This window comes from Xenopus laevis, chromosome 1L, assembly GCF_017654675.1.
Source record: "Xenopus laevis strain J_2021 chromosome 1L, Xenopus_laevis_v10.1, whole genome shotgun sequence".
NCBI classification, from domain to species: domain Eukaryota; kingdom Metazoa; phylum Chordata; class Amphibia; order Anura; family Pipidae; genus Xenopus; species Xenopus laevis.
The window spans coordinates 175,649,812-175,673,763 of NC_054371.1; the positions used below are offsets into that span (position 1 = coordinate 175,649,812).

The 23,952-nt window shown below is 37.0% G+C and overlaps 1 protein-coding gene across 11 annotated transcripts in view; it reads left to right on the forward strand.

The window, feature by feature from the left end:
* clip1.L (CAP-Gly domain containing linker protein 1 L homeolog) overlaps window positions 1–18,260 on the forward strand; it is an 80,575-nt gene extending 62,315 nt beyond the window's left edge. For 7 of the 11 annotated variants that reach the window (XM_041567608.1, XM_041567635.1, XM_041567614.1 and 4 more), the window contains 8 exons: window positions 456–576; window positions 4,536–4,588; window positions 6,563–6,583; window positions 10,184–10,301; window positions 11,272–11,431; window positions 13,423–13,478; window positions 14,765–14,892; window positions 15,936–18,260. In XM_041567608.1, coding sequence (XP_041423542.1) covers window positions 456–576; window positions 4,536–4,588; window positions 6,563–6,583; window positions 10,184–10,301; window positions 11,272–11,431; window positions 13,423–13,478; window positions 14,765–14,892; window positions 15,936–16,164 — 886 coding nt within the window. In that variant the 3' untranslated portion in view covers window positions 16,165–18,260. The other 4 variants (XM_018263091.2, XM_018263099.2, XM_018263114.2 and 1 more) reach the window with 2 other exon arrangements.
* The last annotated feature ends 5,692 nt before the right edge of the window (window positions 18,261–23,952 follow it).

Genomic DNA, 23,952 nt, shown 5'->3' on the forward strand with positions numbered 1-23,952 from the left:
CTTTTTGACAGATAATTTTAACTTTTTGTCCAAAGTGAAACCAGTACCATATATAATTAAATATCGTTTACAATATTAGGATGGTTCTTTAGTTATATTATGTTTCCTTTAATATCCTATGCTAAACAGCATTGCTATATTTTTTGAGCTTTCTGGATAATGAACTTATGGATACAAGGTCCCATAGCTGTACTTTCACATCTTTAGCTTATATGTCTCTGAATGTTAGGATAGGTCGTGCAATATTTCCGCAGTTTATATTTTACCATTTCTTGAAGAATTCTGTGTAGGTTCTGGTTATACCTAGCAGAAACCTTTGAATGTATTTGCTGTTTGTCACATTATTACAGTCATGCGATTGGGATGTATTTTCCAAGCTGCAAATATGATTCCATCCCACAGATTTTCTTGCCTGTCTTGTTTCCATAGTAACTCTGCTTTCGTTGTCATTGCAGGGAAGGACTGAGGCTGTTGGCTGAGCAGAAGTCCCAGCAGTTAGCAGCTCTACAAGAGGAAAACCTCAAACTTGCGGAGGAGCTTGGAAAGAGCAAGGAGGAGGTCACGACAAACCAGAAGGTTGGTACTGTAACATTTACTGACTCTTCTTTTTCTGCCAATTAAAGAAATGCTCAGTGTTGATTTCACCTTTAAAACATTGACATGTTATATGTTGATGTTGCATCAAACTTTAAACAGGGTGTGTTTGATAGGCACCTGCCCAGTAATGTCAGTAATGAATGGAAGCTATGTTGTTCTTGTTGCATTGCTGGATTCAACTTTAGGATGTAAGTGTTGTGCTTGACCTGCCCTATTTTGTACATAGATCACTACCCTGAGTACCCTTTGTATTTATAAATTCTGTAAATCTGTATACTTTGCCTTCAGAAGTATTCCATATGGATACTGATAAACATTTTCTAAATTAAAGTTTCAGTTAATATCTTTTGTACCGCCTTTGGCAGCCGTATGAGCTATTGAGTCAGGTTTATGGCTAATATGCACAGACAACTTCAATTTGCATTTTTATGCACAATGATTAAGGAGCTTTTGTGTGTGGTTCATGCATTTAGTACTTCAAAATATATAGTGACTGGTCTCTATGGCAACTGCTAGTTAATTGTTCAAAATGCAGTTTCTTCTCGGCTTATAAGACTAATGTATCTGTCATTTAACAACACTTTGTTGCAGAAATGATCTGAGGTATGATCAGTTTGTGACAGAGATAAACACTTATTGTGTGTTGAATGTATCTCATTCATTCGAATCTGTATATAGGTATTAGAAGAATTCAGTTGAAAGTTACTGGAGTGTGTGAGATTGCAGAATTAGGAAATAAGAGATATACTTTCTTATTGCAATCACATTACATAGGATACATTTATACAATTATTTAAGTTTCTGTGTGGTTGTTTGTATACATAATCTATAAGCCATAGAAGTGTTTTCTTTTAGTGGTGGCAATAGTTTTTGTAGTTGTATGATCTAGGAGGGATTTGGAAATGAAAGGTTAATGATACCAGGATTCATTACTATGATCATTGCAGGTTAATGGTACTAGGTATATTAACATCTCCTACATGGTGCATGTAGAACTGGCATTTTTATACCAAGCTTCGTTACATAGCTTGCTATTGCATGAGATTTCTTCTGTTCTCACAAATAACAGCCCTCTTGTGTGGGTGTAGGCATTTGTCTGTTGAATGGAACGGTTATTTTTAGCTTGTAACAAGCTCAGCAAAGGTGATAACAGGAATGAAGAGAGATTCCATTGGGTTTTGAGAGGAGCATTATCCTATACAGATACATAATATTTCACTGAATCAAAATCAGAACAATAATTCTGAATTCTATAAACAGCAGAAGAAGGGAACAGTTAACATGGGGGGGGTGCATTACTATAATATTCTATCCTGTAGCACTACTATTTATTAGCAGAGATATTTTTAGTGGGATTTAGTGTGTCGTTTGTGTAAGAAGAAACATATGAAAGGTTAATTGCACAGCTTGTACAGTCTATAAACCCCTGGGAGTCAGGAAAGGCTCAATGCCACCTGCTTCCTTGATCTACTTAAAGAGAACTGTGATGTGATACACTATTCCCTGATTTTACCAGGAATGGAAAGGGCTGCACAATTCATACGTGTGAATATACAAAAACACGCAAAGGACACGTTTTATTCATTTCTTTCTTCTTGTGTACTGTGCTATTGGCTACAAAGACTATGCTACTGTCTCTTTGCCTGTTTGCACATATATTAATTACCTTTCTGTGCTACATTTTCCCAAGGCTCAGAGAGTGTTCCAGTGGGGGGGCATGCACACCCAACGCCTGCCTATGTTAAATCTGTTATACAAAGTTACTAATTATAGTCACATGCCTGTGGTTTGGGATGCTGATAAAATGATTTCAAGGAAGAAGTAGCTATAAAAACAAGAAAGTCAAAAATGTAAAGGAGATACTTTCAAATACTGCCACTGTTTTCAATGGTTGGAAACTTCAAAAGAGCAACATATAATGTATCAAGGAACCACTCTGCAGTGCAGACCTCAGATTTGTGAATATTTAGGGCTAGAAGTTCAGGTAAAACTCAGGGCCTACCCTAGTACTGGGTGTATCCCTTTATATCCTCCATGACTTGATCAAGTGTGTGTTCCAAGGGTCTCTTCTGAATTATAGTTTCTTGACCCGACAAATGAAAGAATACCACCTCCCAACTGTCCAGTTTTTCGCGTGACAGTCCCGATTTTGACAGCTAAGCCCGCAGTTCCGGATTCTTACTGAAATGTCCCGACTTTCTCTTTGACCTCTTGCACTGAACAGACAGAAAAAGCTACAAAGTTTCTGAAATGTAATTAAATAAGAGGCTTTTGGCATTGAGCCCAGAATACTTGGCGGCTGCAAAGATACAATTGTAACTATTTAAGACAAGCCAGTCTCTTGGGGGAACTGTGACTTGTTAACACATAACACCTGACCCTAAAACCCCCAGAAATGTGTTCAAACTTTCCATAACCTGCCATATTTTGTAAAATGGATGTGGTGTGGCCATGAAATGGGCGTGGTCAAAAAAAAAATTTTTTTGGAAGTTATTTAAAAGGTTTGTAAACTAAAATATAAGAAAATGTAATTTGTTCAAAGCAACTGTCCTATATTCATTACACAATTTCAGTGGCTTAAAATGTATTACATTGTTCTTAAACGCAATATCTGCTGCTGAGCTTCACTGAACTCTACAAGTGTGTAGGGCAGAAAGGGGCTTGACTGCTTAAAGCCTTCCGAACTGAAAAATCCATTTTGAAAACTTTCCTGAGTGTCCAGGGAATGTGATGAATCCTAAAACAGATTGAAATGTGGGGATTCTTCATGGATACCCCAGATCAACTTTTGATAATAGGCCCATAAGAGTTTAACTAAATTCACATTAACTCAAATCTGTTTTATAAAAAAAATCAAAGTATAACAAATTAGACGGCATAAAATTGTGAAATGTAATTGAATACATCAAACATTTTGAAAAATTTGCATTGGAAAAAAAATCTTTAAATTTGTTTAAATCTTTAAACAGCTCCAGATGACTTCTACATGAATTTGGGCAGCTTTTACATGCCATACACATGCAATAAATATATAATTTATAATTAAACAAACACTGAGTAAAAAACAATTGCAAATTGTCTCAGACTATCACTCCCTATATCAGACAAAGTTAACTCAAAGGTGAAGAGTCCCTTTAAACATTGGTTGTTTGTGGTTCATTGCTACTTAAACAAATCAAAAAGTGCAATGCCTGTAAACAAGGAACAACCTCTCTTTCGATTTCATTACATTGTAGTTATTAGTAGGGATTTTGTTTGCAAAAGAAACGTTTTCATGATTATCCAAGGATAAGTCATTTTGCTTAGTTTAGACAGAGCATGGGTCTCTGGTGTCAACTGGACCAGGGCCAATAGCTATCAGTTTTTCAAGAGAACATGTAGTGTAAATGAGCTAACACACAATTCAGGATGTAAGTGCCTAGGGATAGGGGAGGGAATATTAAGACACGTTAAAGATTGGGTACATTGTTGGCTATAATTAGGAGGGCTGTGGCTGGCCATGAGTAGACAGTGGCTATTTAGACAAGACTAATCTGGCAAGTCAGTAAGTAAAACCTCAATAGAAGCTAGGGAAAAGGAAAAAATATACATTAAACTGTGATTATTTTTATAAAACAATAGTGAGAGTTTATAGTAATCCTTTAAATAGCTGTATGGTATGCAGATTCCAAAATCAGAAGAAAAAAGATTAATGGCACAAAATGCTGATGTGGAACAGCATATAAACATATCACCTAGCTGAAGTGGCTGCAGTTCAACACCATCATTGTGTGCAGTTACTGTTTTTTGTATTTTTTAAAATGTGAGTTTTTTTTTCTGGAGGAACACTCATATTTGTTCTGCACTGGGCAAGTGTTTCATTTCCAGGCTTTGTTTGCTTGAAACAGTCAGGGGCTTTCTAAGTAAAATAATGTTTTTTGTATTTCTCTTCTTTTAAGCTTGAAGAGGAAAGATCAGTATTGAATAATCAACTGCTAGAGATGAAAAAGAGGTAAGTTATTTTCTCAGACCCCCCCTCAATCTTAATCATTATTCCAGGTGCATGCTAATGTTCTGACAGAATGAGAGCACATGTGAACTCATGCTTTACAGTGTAGACTTGCTCTGTGACTGTTTATTAATAACAGTTTTTAAATGGATTTTCTATATAGAAATAGGATAATTTAGCTGTACCCTTTATATATGAAGTGAATGTGAGAGTAACATGTTCAAGCTGTGGTTCTAATTCCTGAATCAGGAACCTTGATATATATTGAACACAACATTCGAAAGGAAAACTAAACATGTGTCAGGTTGACCTAGGAATTCAATCAAAGCACCAATATATGATAAACAAGTGACTCTAACAGAACCTGAACTCAGGATGGGAAAACAATAATATTTTCTAAAGAATATCCCCCTATTGTGTGCTGTGCCCGCCACACTGGGAGCCCACTCCCATTGTTGGTGACTATACTGGGGTACACACATGCAAATAGCTTGCTCCATAGGTGCATGTATGTCACCTGATTCTTACATCATATGCATGCGGGGAAACAGAATTTTGGTGATAGGTGCCCATTAATCTATGGGACAATATCCAAATTAGGGGCTACCATGAACCCTTCTGATAACGTGAATTGTCCTTCTATACTAGTCAACAAAAAGGAAAAGTGGATAGTTAATTCAACCCTCAGCCTTGGGTCCTGAGAAGGAATTGCAGATTTAATCTGGGTCCCATTTAAAAAAGTTAAGAAAAACCTGTGAAAACCATAATCTATTGATGATTAAGGATGTTAAAACTCTCATTTGCAAATGCCGTGACTTCTCATTGGCTTGTTTAGACATTCGGAACCTTTGTTTTAGTCCATTTTTGGGGTATAGAAGCAAACTGAAGCAACTCTAGTCCTTGTAAAGTAGAAAATTAGGCTGTGCACAGGCAATCCCGCTGTATAATGGACTCCTACTTAGAAAACAGTCACAACAAAGGGTAAAGGGGAGGGGGTTGTAGACTGGGGACATATCATTAAAAACATATTTAACTTTCTAAATCCATTTTTGCCTGGGAGTCGCTTTTTAGAAATATGTATCTTCCAATGATTCTGCTTTAAACAAGCCATAAAGAATGTGTGCACACATCATTCCTACTTTGCATCTTTATATATGCAAAAGGAGACCATGTGGTTTGCCTTGGGACATTTTGCTTTCAATTAGTATGTTGAGTGCACACATTCTCTTCCATTGAGTGTTGTTTTCCCTATGAGATGACTATTCATATACAAAAATATGCAGAAATATGTTCTGTGCACACAATAAGCTTTGCCTTTTATAATTTACTGAGGATAATATACATGGAATAGCACACTGCCAAATCCATTGCAATGCACATGTCTGTTTTGCTTGCATTGAGTGTAGGACAGTCAAGAGAACCAAGCCTAACGATTTGTTCTTATGTATTTTCATTACTTTTATGCTTGTAATAAAGTTTCCCATTCTTTGAATTCTGCTTGTCCTTACTTAGTGGATCAGAATTTAGTTGTGTTATAAAGTACAAGCTCTGGAGTGGAGACCAGTGGTTTCTCTGACAATGATCTTACCTTGAATATTTGTGGATTGCTGAATGTCCTGCTCTGTTCCAGCTTGCGCTGCTAATCAATGCTCATCCCATTCCTCTCTCCCTTTCTACTTTTGCTTCCTTTGCTATATCTGTGTGTCTTTAATGGTAAGACTGAAGAAAGTCTATCCACGTTACAACAAATAGTTTTTTTTCTATATATATATATTTATTTTAGTACAGCATTGTTGTACGTATTTGGCTGCATATGTCCCAGAGTGTCTTGCTTTTGTTTTTGTAAGATTTTTTAAATTATTTTTTTAAGCTTCAATTTTTCCCAACCAAAAACACCCAGCAAATTTCTTTCTTGACCTGCTGCATTTCACACGTTTTCTCTTTTCTCTAACATGTGGTCTTTGATATATTTTTAAGCCTGCCCAGTAACACTTTAAGGTATCTGCTCAATTATTAAATAGACATTTGAGTAAGAAGAGAAGAATCTATAGCTTGCCATACTGATGGCAGAGATGTTCTCACTTCCTAGGGTTAAGTGCTGATAAGAGTATATATACTATCTATTAAAAAGAGAGCTTGTGTTTCTTTTTTAATATCTTAAATGCAATGCATTTCTGGCAAAAAAATGTGCATATTACAGAAACTTGTATTTTAAAAAATCATAACTCATAGGCTTCGTTCACCCTACCAACATGGCCAGTCTTACTGACAAAAACCCTATTATAAAATGTTGGTAGAATTATTCACAAGGTGTGTGGTCTTAGTTGTTTCTTAGTCTTTTGTAATAGAAGTGGAAATCACTTTCTTGCATTTAGTTGGGGTGATAAAAGTGTGAACAAGTCCATTGATATGCAAAATGACCATGTATCTTCATAAAGCTGGTTATTGCTAGATTCTCCACTTGCTACTCTTTTTTTTTTTTTTTTTTGTGTACTAGATCCATAAATGTGCTAAAACAAATTTTCTTTATGTTGCTTCAATCAGTATAGCATTGTGTTGTACATGTTGGAAAGGACTCCCAGTCAGTTTTCCCTCCGTGATATTGCAACAACTGATTGAGGTTGATTCATGTCCAGATTTAGACTTGTTACCCACCAGTTTAGACTTGTTGCCCACCAGTTTTTATCAAAGAGTTTTTTTTACAAGTAAAATTGATGGTATAGTTTGTAGTACAGGACTGTCCAACTGGAGGCCCACTGGCCAATTTGGGCCCTCTTGAGATTTTTAAGGTCCCCAGTCTGCTCAAGAACTTCATTGACCCCATTGTGTAGAATGCCTGGCCCACTCTGTGGAAACAGTTGGCATTGCCAGTATATTATTTGAAATGAACATAAGCAGCATTTTTAAAAACATATTCTACAAAAAATGAGTTGTTGTAATTGTTTAGTATGTTTGATCTTGAACAAAGAAGTATATTAAATATGAAGGCACGGATCAGAGTCATTAAAAGTCAGAGAAATGTTGGTCTGAATGTCATTCAATTAGATGCCCTCTTATTTCTTTTTGAGGAATAAGGGTATTGCTTTATTTTTATAGCCCTGCTATTTGCTCAGACTCCTGTTTGGCTACATATGCAGTCTGCTCATGGAAAATGACACCTAAGCTGTCATTTATTTGATGTGCGCTGACTTGCCTGTGTCTGGAGAATGTAATTTCCGTGATTTCTGTTAAGTTTTTGCTGTTAATAAACACACTGGTTACTATTTTTACTATCGTTATTTTACACCATATGGTACACCAGAGAGAAAGATTAGGAAACTGGTAATGAGGAACCACTGATCCTTCCATCATCATAACCAATGCTTTGCATGATAATCGTGTAGTGGAGCCATGCATGCCCTTATGTGTCGCTTGCTGACTTATGTTTAGAGTATCAAATCTATAGCTGAACTATTTTCTTCCAAAGAAGGGTACAAGTTGGTTATCCTGGGGCATCTTAGGACTGCTGAGCAACACTTTCCTGCGATTAACCTTAAAAGGACACCATCATCTAGAACTAAAGTTTGTCTTTGAATATCTATAGACCATTTTAACCCAACAGGAAATGAAGATCGAATTGGTGTTATTTACTCACGGGACTTACAGCAACAACCCAAAGGTGTGCCAGCCTAATGAAAGCTCTCCAGGGCCCAGTATATGTGCTCAATGTACTCTGGGTGATTCAGCTAGTATAAAATAGAACATCTAAACATTAGAAAGTAACAATTATGACCCAAATAAGTGACAGTATAATATATAATCTTAATATAATCTTAATTCATCTTAATAATCTTCTAGATCCAACAGAAGTTAAGGATTCTGTGCCATTTGTAGGTTTAGCCCTTCTCTATATCACAACACCACATTAATAATACAAGTCAATTCCCAGGTTTATTAAAATATTAAATATTCACAATCTCTTGTGCATATTTAAATAACGTGGGAATTTACATTTATTATTACTGTGTGGTGTTCTGATATAAAGTAGCGCTAACCTGGTAAATGGCACATTGTATTGTTTTAGTTGTATAAAATGTATATTCTATTGAACTCATTAGTATCACTAGAGAGTTTATCTAGAACACACTGATTAATTATACATATAAGTTTAGTACTGACTGAAAAAACTTGAGGAGTTAATGATTCTGTTGCATAATACTGGCTGCATTGATTCTTAAGAAGCCATGCAATGCACAGCAGAACTAATAATAATATCCTTGTAGGTTTAATGCTGTCACCTTTCAGTTCTTGGGCACATGGAGCATTGGCTCTGCTGCACTCATCAACAGAGCTGGGGAAGGGAGTTGATCTGCTTCTTTCAGCCTGAGGAGCCAATGTTCTGTGTGCCCTGGCCCTTGATGCCACACAGATCTGATCTGATAGGTCAGTCATGATTTCTTGTTTCAGTGATGATTTCTTGTTTTTTGTAAAAAAAAAAAAAAAAAAATCCTGGTCATTTATATTAAATATGGCATATTTATTTTGTAGGTGCCAAGTTTTATGGGGAATATCTGGCTCAGCAAAAATGATCAAATCTGCCTCCAGTCCTACCTTATACTCATAAACCCCAACACCTATAAAATAGACTGTTACAATCGTGGCTTTATCTGGAAACATTAAAAAATTGCATTTGCCTGGAATTTGTGACATGTAAACTTACATGGTACTCCATTAACCTAATTCCCCTCTAACTGACCTTCTATCATGGGCACCACATTGCCTAACATGGGCTTTCTCGTACAGTTTGTCAGCATTCCAGGATAGCACCCCGTCAGTCTTAGTGGTCCACAAATATGCCATGCTGTCAATGGGGCTATAACACAATGCAGCCATTAGCCACATGCATGAGAGTGATCATGTTATAACTAATCTCCACTTTTGGGAGTAGGGGAAAGGAATCTCCAAAAAAAAAAAAAAGAACTATGACAAAAGTTTTGCACATGGGGCAGATTTGCCAACAATTTGTGTATTTTCTCAACCCTGTTTCTTTTATTTAAATAAGCTTTTCAGGTATTTACTGTTATTACTTGTACTTTTGTACTAAAATGTCTGATAGGGTTTCATCGCAAGGATTATCAAAAATGATATTTTATGGATGTAGAATTAAAATATGTTTTGTCTTTATGTCCCTAATGAGCTGAACTTGTAGCAAAACATTTAATATGGTTTAGGAGAGAGTGGTGATACAGGGTTTTGGACTGATTTGGTGTAGGGAGTGTTGGAAATAGCACGAGCTGTTCTTGGATAACCAATCTGTGCCCAATTTCTTTTTTTAATGATAGATTTCCCCATTTATAGTAGTTGTACCCATTATGTGCTAAACCTGTTCCATATAACATAGGGCTAGCCACCCTGACTGATTGAGGAAGCTGTGACATATTGTATCACAGTGTCGAGCTTCAGGTTGGCTAACCCTGTAGGTACAGTGATATTTTTTTCAGTTGTTTAGTGCGCAAAGAATTTTACCTTGTGGCGCTTTTGTAACTGCAACGTTTTGTCTGAAAAAGTGTTCTCCAGTTGTTACCTTTTTCTTTGGTCTCTGAAATTGTTTTTTTGCAGAGAATCTTTAAAAACTAAAGAGTTTGACGAAGAGAAGGCTTCACTACAAAAATCTCTCAACGTTACAAGTGCCTTGATCACTGAGAAGGACAAAGAGCTTGAAAGACTAAGAAATGAGGTATGTAGCATTTATGTAGCACATTGTCATCTCATACATCTCAGCGAATCTGTTTCTTCCAGTGTACAATATGTATTGAAGCAAACGCTAGCCTCTATGAAGCAAATCAAACCTACTTTATCTTAGTACCTCTAGACTATCTTTTATTCCCTACTCTTCCTTGTAGGAATGCACTGAATCCAGCATTCGGTTCTGGATTCGGCCAGGATTTAGGCTTTTTCAGCAGGATTTGGATTTGGCTGAATTCTTTCGACCGATTGAACCGAATCCTAATTTGCATATGCAAATTAAGGGCGGGAAGGGAAATCGTGTGACTTTTTGTCACAAAACAAGGAAGTTAAAAATGATTTTCCTTTAGGATTCGGTTCAGTATTCGGTCAAATTTTTCACAAAGTATTCGGGGGTTCGGCCAAATCCAAAATAGTGGATTCGGTGCATCCCTACTTCTATGACTTCTCCCCTTGTTATGGGAGAAAACACTCTATGTCCTTTACTCTCATGCAGTGCCACAAAAATATATTCATTCTTTTGTGCCACACCTTCAGTATATGAACTCTTTAATCTCCCTAATCCTTTGTTTCTTAGCACCTTAGATTTTTTTTCTTATTAGATTTCTAATTCAAAGCAGTATTAACAGATAATACACAACAGTTGTGTCTTCTATACAGTTGTATAAAACATTGTAGCCAAAAATTAACATTCTTTAGTAAATATATACTGAATAGAAGGTTCTGGCCATTATGAAATCTACCACTGGGATAAACAATGGTGTCACATCACAGTTTAATCCTCTATCTGAGACTTCTCTGACTCAGTGAGCTCGCTGTTCAACAGGTCCAACATTTGATATCCCCCAGTGATTTATATTTTCCTTCTTTAAAATAGATTATGATGAATTGGTTGTCATGGCTGTCATCCAAAAATCATTTTGACAATAACTTTATAAAAACCACACCATTGTCCATTATAGGTTGCAGAACTGCGGGAAAAGAACGAGTCTGCAAGATCTCTGCAATCTGCAGTGAGATCCCTGGAATCTGAAAAAATAAATCTGGAGAGAAGGGTGAAAAACTTGGAAAAGGAACTTAATGACAACAAGAGGCAGTTGAACAATGCCTCAAACTCATCAGGTGCAAAACAAAAAAAATAAAGCTGTCAATGTTTCTGCCTTACACTTAATACTGAAGCCAAAATGTGCACAGAGAAACCTACTGCACATCATAATTGTGAATGTTGAAATGTGTCAATTGTGAATAAATTATGAATTTAAGATATGCCAAGCCTATTCTTTAAAGTATAAATGATTATTTTAAAGGAACAGTTCAGTGTGAAAATAAAAACTGGGTAAATAGATAGGCTGTGCAAAATTAAAAATGTTTCTAATATAGTTAGTTAGGCAAAAATGTAATGTATAAAGGCTGGAGTGACTGGATGTCTAACATAATAGCCAGAACACTACTTCCTGCTTTTCAGCTCTCTAACTCTGAGTTAGTCAGCGACTTGAAGGGGGGCCCACATAGTACATATCTGTTCAGTGAGTTTGCAACTAATCCTTAGCATTCAGTTCAGATTCAAAAGCAACAGATATGACCCATGTGCCCCCCCCCATAAGTCTCTGATTGGTTACTGCCTGGTAACCAGTCAGTGTAAACCAAGAGAGATGAAAAGCAGGAAGTAGTGTTCTGGCTATTATGTTACACATCCAGTCACTCCAGCCTTTATACATTACATTTTATTTTTACACTGAACTGTTCCTTTAATGTTCTCTGTCCTGTAATAGAGCCTTCATATTTCTAATTATAAATAGAATAATGAAATCCCTTGCCCTATACGTTCCTGGGCTTTGGCAAATATTCTGTTCACTTTTAACTATGGTTAATGGAGTTTTGAAAAAACTTTGGCAGTATGTTCCCTGTTCTTATGTACCTGACCTGTGCTTTCTTATACTGAATAGGGACTGATTCTATGCATTCAATGGGAATTGTTCAACATACACATAATGTATTTACTGTATATACCCCAGTTAAAACATACAGTATAATAAATATTTTTTGTGATGTCAGTTGAAATGTCTGTTGAAATGCATGTTTAAAGCATTACAATACATAAAGCATTTATAGGACTTTTTCTCAATGCGTTTTTATAAGTTTAGAATAATCAGTATATGGCCTAAAGTATTTGGAAATATTTCAAAAAAATTCCCGTAACTCAATATGATTAAAAATCCATAATTTATTCAATTTATTTAATGTATATTAAAAAACATTTCAGCATACTGACCCCATGATCCTCCACCTTAAGCATTTTGTACCCTCCAGTACTTACTCATAGGTGATTATACCACCCTCACGGTGGTCACATATTTAAAGCCGACATAACTCCTCTCATCCCAATACAAAAGTATTTGGACACCTGTCTGTCCAACATCTCATTCCCAAACCAAGGGTGTCAAAATAGAGTTGGTCTTCCCTTTGCTGCTATTACAGTCTCTAGTCCTCTGGGTAGGTGTTCCACTAGATGGTGGAAAGGGTGTTGGTAGGGTTTTCTTTCTTTCAGCAAAGTTTGGGAATCCGTTTTGGTGCACTGTTAGCATTCCGTTTATTCCCACTTAGTTGAGGTCAGGATTCTGTGAAGGCCAATTAAGTTCATCCACTCTTGTCTTAGCAAAGCCCATTCTGTATGGAGTTTCATGGGGGTATTATTGTGCTGAACAAGTAGTGATCTCACAGTACCTGACCAGCCCCCATAGTGCTGTGGTGGTGACCTTTTCACCAGTTTAGCTGACACAGTTACACATTGTAATGCTACGTTTGGTTGCCTCTGAGCACCCCTAAAAATCCCCACGGCCCCTATGAATATTTTTCTTCTGGTCACAGTTTGTAATGCAGCAGTGAGTATTCCAACTGAGGAAGTGTCACCTTAGACAGTGTGTTTGGCTACTTTTGGCCATGCAACATATTTCTAATAATCATCAAGCACATAGAAATATACACAACTGAATGGTCTTGTGAAGAACTGAAAATGAGCTGAATGGTCACCTGTACAATCAGGCATAATAATATTGAATCAATAAGCTCATTCATATACTTATAATATGTCTTGTAAACCTCTTTTTTTTTAGGTGATTCTTCCTTCAACAGCCAGTTCCAAGAAGAGAAAACATCCCTGGAAAGCCAGGTACTGTAAGAGATAAAGCCTGTGTAGTAGACATTTCTTGTCTTTAGTAATTAGACACAATGCATTAAAGGAACAGTTCAGTGTGAAAATAAAAACTGGGTAAATAGATAGGCTGTGCAAAATAAAACATGATTCTAATATAGTTAGTTAGGCAAAAATGTAATGTATAAAGGCTGGAGTGACTGGATGTCTAATATAATAGCCAGAACACTACTTCCTGCTTTTCAGCTCTATAACTCTGAGTTAGTCAGCGACTTGAAGGGGGGCCACACGGTACATTTCTGTTCAGTGAGTTTGCAATTGATCCTCAGCATTCAGCTCAGATTCAAAAGCAACTGATATGACCCATGTGCCCCCCCTCAAGTCTCTGATTGGTTACTGCCTGGTATGCAGGGTAACCAGTCAGTGTAAACCAAGAGAGCTGAAAAGCAGGAAGTAGTGTTCTGACTGACTTGTTATAAATCAAATCACTCCAGCCTTTATACATTACATTTTTGGCTAACTAACTATATTAGAAACATTTTTTATTTTGCACAGCCTATCTATTTACCCAGTTTTTATTTTTACACTGAACAATTCCTTTAAGCTTGTCACTGACCTCATTTGCAGCAGTCTGTGAGGATGATTCATACAGAAATGCTCTGCCCCCTCATTACTAGTACCATGGTCTTAGGGCTCTCACTCTGTTTTATCTGGTTGGGGCTGGACCTGTTTCCTCTCTGGTAGGCCAAAGTTGTAATATTACAGGTCTGTCTGTGATGTTCTTTCTTTATAATGTGAGGCCTCAGGCTTATGTATAACTGGCAGGTATAGCCACACAAAACCTCATAATTCTATTTCTGCATCAGCGAAGACTGGGAACCTATAGAAATATACTGAGTTTAACAATGGATTTTTAAAATCTGTTGATAGGTATATGTCAGGAATATGTTACTATTTTGAAGCAATTTTTGAAGTTTATTTGTGTACATTATAAATAATATTGGCTGACCTTTTTATTATTAAGAGATTTGAGTACAGTTTAATAATTAGCTGAACTTTTCTGTTGTATCAAGAAATGGACTCCTTGACTTTATCTTTACTTTGATGAGGCTTAACAATAAAGCTGAGAAATAAAATAAATATGGGAATGTACCTGTCACTAGCTGCATCGGTCATTATGACTGATTTGTCTTTGTTCTCATGAATTTAAAAGTAAAAAAAAAACAGCTGTGTTATCATTTCTTCTTGCAGCTATAACAGATACTCTTATATATTGTTTCGTTTAATTGTATCTTTGTTTCTAGATTGATTTCCTCAACTCTGTAATAGTAGACCTTCAAAGAAAAAACGATGAGTTAAAGCTGAAAATTGAAAAGATGATTGAAGCATCGCTCAATGGCAATAATGAAGAGGAAATGGATAATCATGACAAGTAAGTGGTCTGAGCCATGGCATTATCAGGAATATAGTTTTTGATATTTTAGGTTATCTGTCTAACACTAAATATTATGCAAACGTACATTGTTTTATCCTGCTGTAAATGACAGTACTGTTAGCAAGATTTGATACTGAATCCAAACTATGGTTTTCCTGTGATAAAACTATAATTTTATTGCTGTCAGGAGCTAAAATATAGATAGCAGTGGGATGTTGAATATTTATGAAATGGAAGACAACACTTCAAGGGGATTATTTCTAGGGATGCACCGAATCCAGGATTCAGTTCGGGATTCGGCCAGGATTCACCCTTTTTCAGCAGGTTTTGGATTTGGCCAAATCCTTCTGCCAGGCCAAACCTAATCCTAATTTGCATATGCAAAATAGGGGCGGGGAGGGAAATTGCGTGACTTTGTGTCACAAAACAAGGAAGTAAAAAATGTTTTCCCCTTCCCACTCCTAATTAGCATATGCAAATTAGGATTTGTGTTCTTTATTCGCCGAATCTTTCGAGAAGTATTCGGGTGTTCAGCCGAATCCAAAATCGTGGATTCTGTGCATCCCTAGTTATTTATCAACATTTTTCTGAAAAATTCCAGTGTGGAAAAAAAAAATGAAAATCGTGTGAAAACTTTAATATTACGAATTCTTCTGATTTTCCGCCCGAAAACCATAAAATCCTTTGGATTATTGCATGAAACCCAATGCAGATCAGGATATCTTTGGGACTTCTCCCACTGACTTATATACAACCTCGGAAGTTCTGAGATGCCCGATTTTCCGATTCTGACTTTTTCCATCCTCAGGGTATAATAGATCTCGAAAAAAGTCGAGTTTTTTTTTCACAAAAAATTAGGATTTTATGGTAAAAAAAACTAAACAACGTTTGAGTTTTTGGCATTTGGACTTTAATAAATAACCCCCTAAATGTACAGAATAGATGACAGTTTGTATTTATACAAATTCTCTAATAAGGGTCTGACATGTTCTCAGGAACCACAGTCCTAACTGACTAACAAAAATGTATTTTCTTTTCAGCTTAAATGGCACCCAGGGCAAAAAGAAAGTGCCCCCTCGACTTTTCTGTGACATCTGTGATTGTTTTGATCTACATGACACAGAGGACTGTCCCACACAGACTCAGCTTCCTGACTCGCCTCCTCACTCCAACTTCCACGGGAGCAGAAACGAGGAACGTCCCTATTGTGACATATGTGAGGTTTTCGGACACTGGACAAATAGCTGCAATGACGATGAGACCTTTTAAAAGGGCATTGCTTAATAACAGTATAATTACCTGCATAAGGATTTACAGACCTCACCAGCATTTGTGTGCACAGGCTTCAACAAAACTAGCTATTTATAGGGGGAAAATGTTCCATTTATAATAAACATTTTATTTCCCTGGTTTGGCTTTGCAAGAGAAAGCATTTAATCCGCCTTCATATGTTTATCCATTAATTCAGTATACCACTTAAGGGCTTGCTAAGTTATTAGCGCTTCATCTATGAAACCTCATTTGTTTTTAAACTCAACAGATATTACATGCATATTAATCTTGTGTTTTACATTTGCACTATTTAAAGATGAACATTAAAATGCCTTTGACTTTTGACACTGGATGTAATCAAAAGGACATATCACTCATAGTTTTCTTTACTGCCATCTTTTTTCCATTTTCCCATTGTTTTCTGCATGAAATGGATGAGGTGTGATCATGACCACGGTACTTAGACTGTATTTGCTGTGTGCTTGAAGTTTCAAAGCGCCTAAATGTATTTTGTTTAGCTATACCCAAGTTAAAGCTGCTGAAAAAGTGTACACAAATGGGAATACTTGATAATTATCCCTGGTATTATGTATGAGATACTCAGTGAAGGTAGAAATGCCAGGGTTTGCAAGCCTGAGTATAACTTAGGGATAATACATCAGATAAATATCATCCAATACTTCCCTAACAGTAATTCTTTGTACTAAATCATAGGTCCCTCTTGTTAAGGAATGGCTGAATGTTACCATATCATTACATTAATCAACAGTTCCTCAAATAGCTGTAAAACAGAACACAGGTCTGTATGTATAATGTCTATACTTTATCCAGTTATCCTTCCAGTATTAACCAGTAAGTTACTAAAGCTTTCTGAGCTTGTGTTCCATTGAGGCACATTACCTGTTTGTGGGATATAGTTGTATCTAGGGATGCACCGAATCTTTGCAAAAGTTGTGGCCAAATATCAAACTGAAACCGAATCTTAATTTGCATATGCAAATGATGGATGGTAAGGGGAAAGCATTTTTTACTTCCTTGTTTTGTGACAAAAAGTCATGCAATCCCCCCTTATTTGCATATGCAAATTCGGATTTGTCAGAAGGATTTGGCCGAATCCAAATCCTGCTGAAACAGGCCAAATCCCCAACCGAAACCTGGATTGGGTGCATCCCTAGTTGTACCATATCCTGCCTGTGTGCTCTCTTGCTGACTTTTATGGACAGCCTTAGCTTTAAGATGCTATTAAAGATCAATCAGCAGATATCAGCACTGGATTGTATTTCCTTGCATGTACAGCAAATTCAGAATCTAATCTAACAACATTTTCATCCCAATTATGATTTCTTAAACCATTATACTAGGGCCTCTCCATCTGTAGCATCTTATTGTTATGACTATATGCTTTGTCAGTAGCACATTGATTACCACTCTTCCAGGTCTAATTCTCTAACAGGGTATAGCAGTTTGCTTCTCTAGTCATTTGGAAACCACTAATATGTGGTTGTTTAGTGCCTCAGATACAAGCCTGTCTAAAGAACAAAAGAAAAAAAAAGCATACTACGCAGATGATTTTGGAACTGGAGTTCATATCCTTCAGACTGTCTATATTTACTACTCAATATATTATTTTGTCCTTATTAATTTACCTCTGCCCTGACCACCTTTGTAACAAGATGGAGAAATCAATATTTATTAATATTGCTGGTGTACTGAACGCCTTTTGCTATTACTGTACAAAATCTGTTTATAGAGTGAGTTGATAGGTTTAATATAAATGAGCTAAATAATCAAGTTGGAATATGTATATGAATTGCTGGTTCCATAATGTATAGTAGGTGTAAGAATGAATGAATGTAAATATACATATTCTCCCTAAATAAAGTTTAAAAAAAAATTTAAAGATCGATTAAGAACACAAGAATCTCTCTGTCAACATACTGTATTGATTTCCAGTACATATTTATTGTTTATGTAATATGTATGTTCTTAAGTGGATTTTTCTTATATTGAGAATTCTGTACCTGGCTTTCCATGGATGAATTTGTAATTGGCTATAAAAAGTTGTATTAACTTAATAAATAAATTTGCTGATATATTTTCTATCTGTATTTCACTATTTAATGGTATGGCATAACACATGCTGCACAGTTCCTTTAAAGGAGAACTAAAATGGCATATTACAGGTATAAGACCTGTTATCCAGAATGCTCGGGACCTAGGGTTTTCCAGGATATCCATACCTTAAAGGAGAAGCAAACCCAAACGTTAAAAATCCCAAACCCCAACCCTACATAGACCCTCCTCCCTCTAGCCTGTTAGCCCGGGCAAATGCCCCTAACTTTTTACTTACCCCTCGGTGCAGATTCAGGCATCGGAGTTCACGGGTGCCATCTTCAGCCGCTTCGGTAATCTTCTGCAATTTTCATGAGTTTTGGCGCATGCGCAGTTGTCGCGTAACAGAAAATTGCTCCAGCTGCACATACACCACTTCGCCAGTCTCATTCTGAAGATTATTGAAGAGAAGAAGATGGCACCCGTGAACTCCACTGGACAGAATCTGCACTGAGGGTAACATTTAGGCTGGGGGGAGGAGGGAGGGGGGTCTATGTAGGGTAGGGTTTTTTTTAACTTTTGGGTTTGCTTCTCATTTAAGTCTACTAAAAACTCATGTAAACATTAAATAATCTGCCACCAAGGATTAATTACATCTTAGTTAGTAACAAGTTCAAGGTAATGTTCTATTATTACAGAGAAAAGGTAAATCATTTCTAAAAACTATAATTATTTGCTTATAATCTAATCTACGGGACAAGGCCTTCCCATAATTCTAAGATTTCTGGATAATTAATAGGTTTTCAATGGGTCCTATCATCGTCCTTCAAAATTGTCACAGGAGTTAGCCATCTTGGATTTTACATGACACTGCACATGCTCAGTGTTCTCTGGGAGCTGCTGAGAAGCTAAGCTTAGCAGTTGTCACAAATCATCAATCAGAAAATGTGCTTCTTCTGTTATAGAAACTGGTGCTACAGGGCAGGATTATTAAATTCTGATGCTAATTGTGCTGGTTTATTAGTTGCCATGTAGTGAGAATCTGAATCAGCCTTATATTGTCACTTTTAGATTTTATATATTTACTATATTATAAGTTGGTCCCTAAGCTAAGTAACTGACAGCAGCGCAGAGTATGTGAAGCAGAAAAGAAGATGTGGGACTACTAGGAGCATCTTCAGAGGTTCACAGGTCTTCACCAATAAAGGGCTATCGTTTCCTTGGGCTTGGAAGTTTCAAAAAAGAATGTGCAGCATTTCTACTGACTTTTTAGCTTTAGTTCTCCTTTAAAACTGCATTTTCTGTATCACGGTGCATCACATCACCCACTGTCTCCTAGGAAATTTGTCATATTCTCCAGAGCTCTGTGAGGGCATTAAGTCACTAGAAACTCCACCAATAAAATGCATTGCATAGCTCTGCTCCTGATGCAAATAGAAAAGGCTGCTAGTTTGGGAAAAGTTGAAATTTTACTTTCCCTAATTCCCCTTTCCTTTTAGTCCAATCAGCAGCACACACTGAGATTTCCTCCCTCTCCCTAATTAGGACAGTAGGACCAATAGCCAAGCTTCAGAAGTCAAAAGAACCCTCCTCTGCCCCCCTTCCATCGTGTCTTTGCAAATAATACAACAACACGGAATGCAGAAATGATTTAATAGGGTGTGTTTACTTGTGCTGCTGATTGGACTAAAACCAAGATAAAGAAGATAAAGAACTTCTGATTTCTGAAAAAGATTGTTGAATAAAGTCTTTAAACCAACTCATAGCAGATTGAGGGGTTTCCATTAGCTTTTGCCAGGCAGGCTTCACAGCGACCTCTCTCATAGTTATCTGGGAGCAGAACCTCACATTGTCTGCAGACCAAATGTCTGGTCTTAGACCGCTTTTTCCCCTGTCTAGTTTCCAGACTGGACATCTGTAGAGACAGTAATGAAAATAATATTTGCACTCTGTAAACATTGGGACACATATTGGGCAATAAGAAGACCTGCAATGCCTTAATTGCTTCTCCAGGTAACACAGTCCTTGTTTGCAGCGTGACTGCTTGTACTGAAAAACATTTATGGGCACCAATTGCATTACAGGCGATTCTTTTAAATCCGCAGCTTCTGCACTGCGCGATGACGTCATCGATGTGCACCTCCTGAAAGCCACTCCGTGAATGCTTGCCTGTCCTTTCTCTCAGCAGTCAGCTGAATCCGCATGGGTAGGAGCTTTGTCCTTTACCCTCCCCAAGGACCACCACTCGAAGCTGGCTCCCTGGACGTCCCAGAGTTCACTCCCGAGCCCTTCTACAAAAGAAAAAAAAGATCCCACTGTCCCAGGTAGGACAGAAAAAAACACGATGGAAGGGGAGGGTTCTTATGACTTCTAAAGCTTGGCTATTGGTCCTACTGTCCTAATTAGGGGGAGGGAGGAAATCTCAGTGTGTGCTGCTGTTGGACATTAAGAAAAGTAATGATAATGGGGGATTTTAATTACTCTGATATTGACTGGATCAACATTACTGCCAGGACAGTTAGGAACATGTTTATGATCTTGTACGGAAATTTTATGGCACAGGTTGTTGAGGAGCCAACCAGAAACCATGCTGTACTGGATCTAGTGATCTCTAATGACCCAGAACGTATAGTGAATGCGCAAGTCATTGAACCCTAGGGTAATAGTGACCATAATGTTATAGCATTTAATGTCTGGTGCAAAAAAAAAAAATACACTGGAGCAACAAAAGCCCTGAATTTCAGAAAAGTAAACTTTAACTTCCCAAGGGCTGCCCTTCACAGCATAGATTGGGGTATTAGGGTTTCTGCTAAAAACATAGAACAGAAATGGTTGTCATTTTAAATAATACTAAATCATTACTGTTCTCAATTTATTCCTTTAAGAAGTAAATGCAGAAGGACTATGAACCACTCTGTGGCTTAATATGGAAGTACAAAAGTCAACAGGAATAAAGAGAAAGGTGTTTAAAGACTACAGAAGCTGCATTTAACAAATATAAACACTATAACAAATGTAAAACAGCAACCCAGAAGGCAAACATAGGAAATGAGGAGCACATTGCAGCAAATGCTAAGACTAACCCCAAAAATAAATGTAAAGTTATGTAAAAATAGCCAAGCCACTTATACCCTTAATGGGACTTCACTAGGCAAATCCATAATGGAAAAGGACCTTGGAGTCCTTGTAGATGATAAACTTGGCTGTAGCAAGCAATGCCAGTCAGCAGCATTAAGGGCAAATAAGGTCTTGAGCTGTATTAAAAGGGGCATAGAGTCAAGGGAGGAGGGGGTCATTCTTCCACTGTATAGAGCACTTGTAAGGCCCCATCTAGAATATGCCGTACAGTTTTGGTCTCCATCACTCAAACAGGACATTATTGTATTAGAGAGGGTACAGAGAAGGGCAACTAAGCTGGTAAAAGGTATTGAAAATCTTAGCTATGAGGAAGACTGGTCATATTGGGGATGTTCACGCTGGAGAAGAGGATATAAGAGGATCATATAATAATCTCTCTAATGCTTTATTTACCAGTAGGTCCTTCCAGCTGACATAAGGTCACCCATTCCGTTTAGGAGAAAAGAGGTTCCGCCTAAATATTCAGAAGCGTTTTTTTACAGTGAGAGCTGTGAAGATGTGGAATTCTCTCTCTGAATCAGTCGTGCAGGCTGATACATAAGATAGCTTTTATGTTTAAAGGAAAACTATACCCCCCAAACAATGTAGGTCTCTATTAAAAGATACTGAGTAAAACAGCTCATGTGTAAAACCCTGCTTCATGTAAATGAACCATTATCATAATAATATACTTTTCTATTAGTATGTGCCATTGGGTAATCATAAATAGAAAATTGCCATTTTAAAAAATAAGGGCCGCCCCCTGAGATCGTAAGATTCACTGTGCACACATACAAACCACATGTAAGGTCACATGAGCCAATTAACAGACAGAGTTGTGTCTTTTGCTTCCTCACTTCTTCCTGTTACAGTTAGTGTTGTAGTATTTCTGGTCAGGTGATCTCTGAGGCAGCACAGATAGAGTCACGAAATGGTGGTTCAAGGCAAGAGATGTAAAAGGGCAATATTTATGTAAATATATATTCCAGTTTGGTAAGATTCTTTAATATGTCATTCAATTTTATATAAACTATCTGTTGCTTAAGTATTCATTTTGGGGCTATAGTTTTCCTTTAAAAATACAACAAAGCTTTCAGGATCCTTATATTCAGACTCTACGTCCAAATGAGGCTGTAATGTAGAATGCAGGGGTAATCATGTCAAGAAAGCAAGAAACATTTTTTTTCTACCATAGACACAGTGTTTTGTACATTACCCTCATTATATCAGTTACTGAGAATGGGATATATATACTTGTTTCTCTTAATACTAATCATCGCTGCTTAAGCTACATACAATGCAAAAAGCATCATTTGACTGTTAACCAAAAAATGCCGTAAAGGAATAACATGTTTGCTATTCTCCGAAACCAAAATGCAAAATATTCGATCACTTCTGCACCTGCCAGTTTTCCTTTCATATTTGCATTGAAGCCAATGTACAAGTACCAAGCTAGATGTGCTATCCATAATTAGCATTACACATGTCTGTGTTAAAGGGATTATTTATATAGTAAATAAAGTACCATCTCTTGTAAAATATAAGGAAATTATACAAGTCATGGAACTGCAAGGTGACTTCTAATAGCCTCATATTTTGCAACAGGGGTACTTTGTTTACTATAATACACAGGTTTCAGTGAGTCATGTGACAGAAATCACTAAGCTCCAATTATAACTGATGACAACACTAAGCACCGTTTATACTGAAATAATTTACAGGATATTCACGGCTGTTGTGTATTATATAGCTATACCCACAGGCCATATTAATGCTTAGTGTGTGTGGGGTAAGGGTGAATTCACTGCTGAAGCAACATTATAGTTGGCAACAGATACAAAATGGTCATTGGATTTATATGGACTGGAAGTTATCCATTCCTCAGCAATTCAAAGCGTTTTGCCTTTCAGTCTGCCAGTGTGCAGCAACTGTTAAATGGGTGGTTAACTTTTAATATGTTACAGAATGTCTGATTTAAAAAAAAACTTTTCAGTTGGTCTTCATTTTTTATCTTTTATAGTTTTTGAATTATTTGCCTTCTTTCCAGGTTTCAAATGGGGGTCACAGACAAAACAAATGATCTGTAAGGTTATAAATGTATTGTTGTTGCTACTATTGTATTATTACTCATCTTTCTAGTCAGTCCCTCTCCTATTCATATTCCAGTTACTTATTCAAATCAATGCATGGTCGCTAGGACCCCAGCAAACAGAGAGCTAAAAACTGTAATCTGGTGAGCTGCTGAATAAAAAGCTAAATAACTCAAAGAATAAAATATACATCAATGAATATTTCTGCATCATACTAAAAGTGAATTTAAAGGTGAACAACCCCTGTAAAAAGTTATGATGTACCCCATAATTTATAAACTCTAAACAGATGCTTTCCCAGCCCTTTGGAATAAGAGAAGAGTTAAAACAGGAAAGAACTGAAGCATGGAGTTGTTGATAATGTCATTGTGTGGCGTGTGGCACCCGTGTCGGCAATGACATGTATGGCTCAAATAGGCAATTGCCAGTGGCGTAACTACTGGGGAAGCAGGGGGTGCGATTGGGCCAGGGCCCGCACCCCCTCAGGCCCCCCCCAGCAGCTCACGCACCACGATTCCCGGGCGGT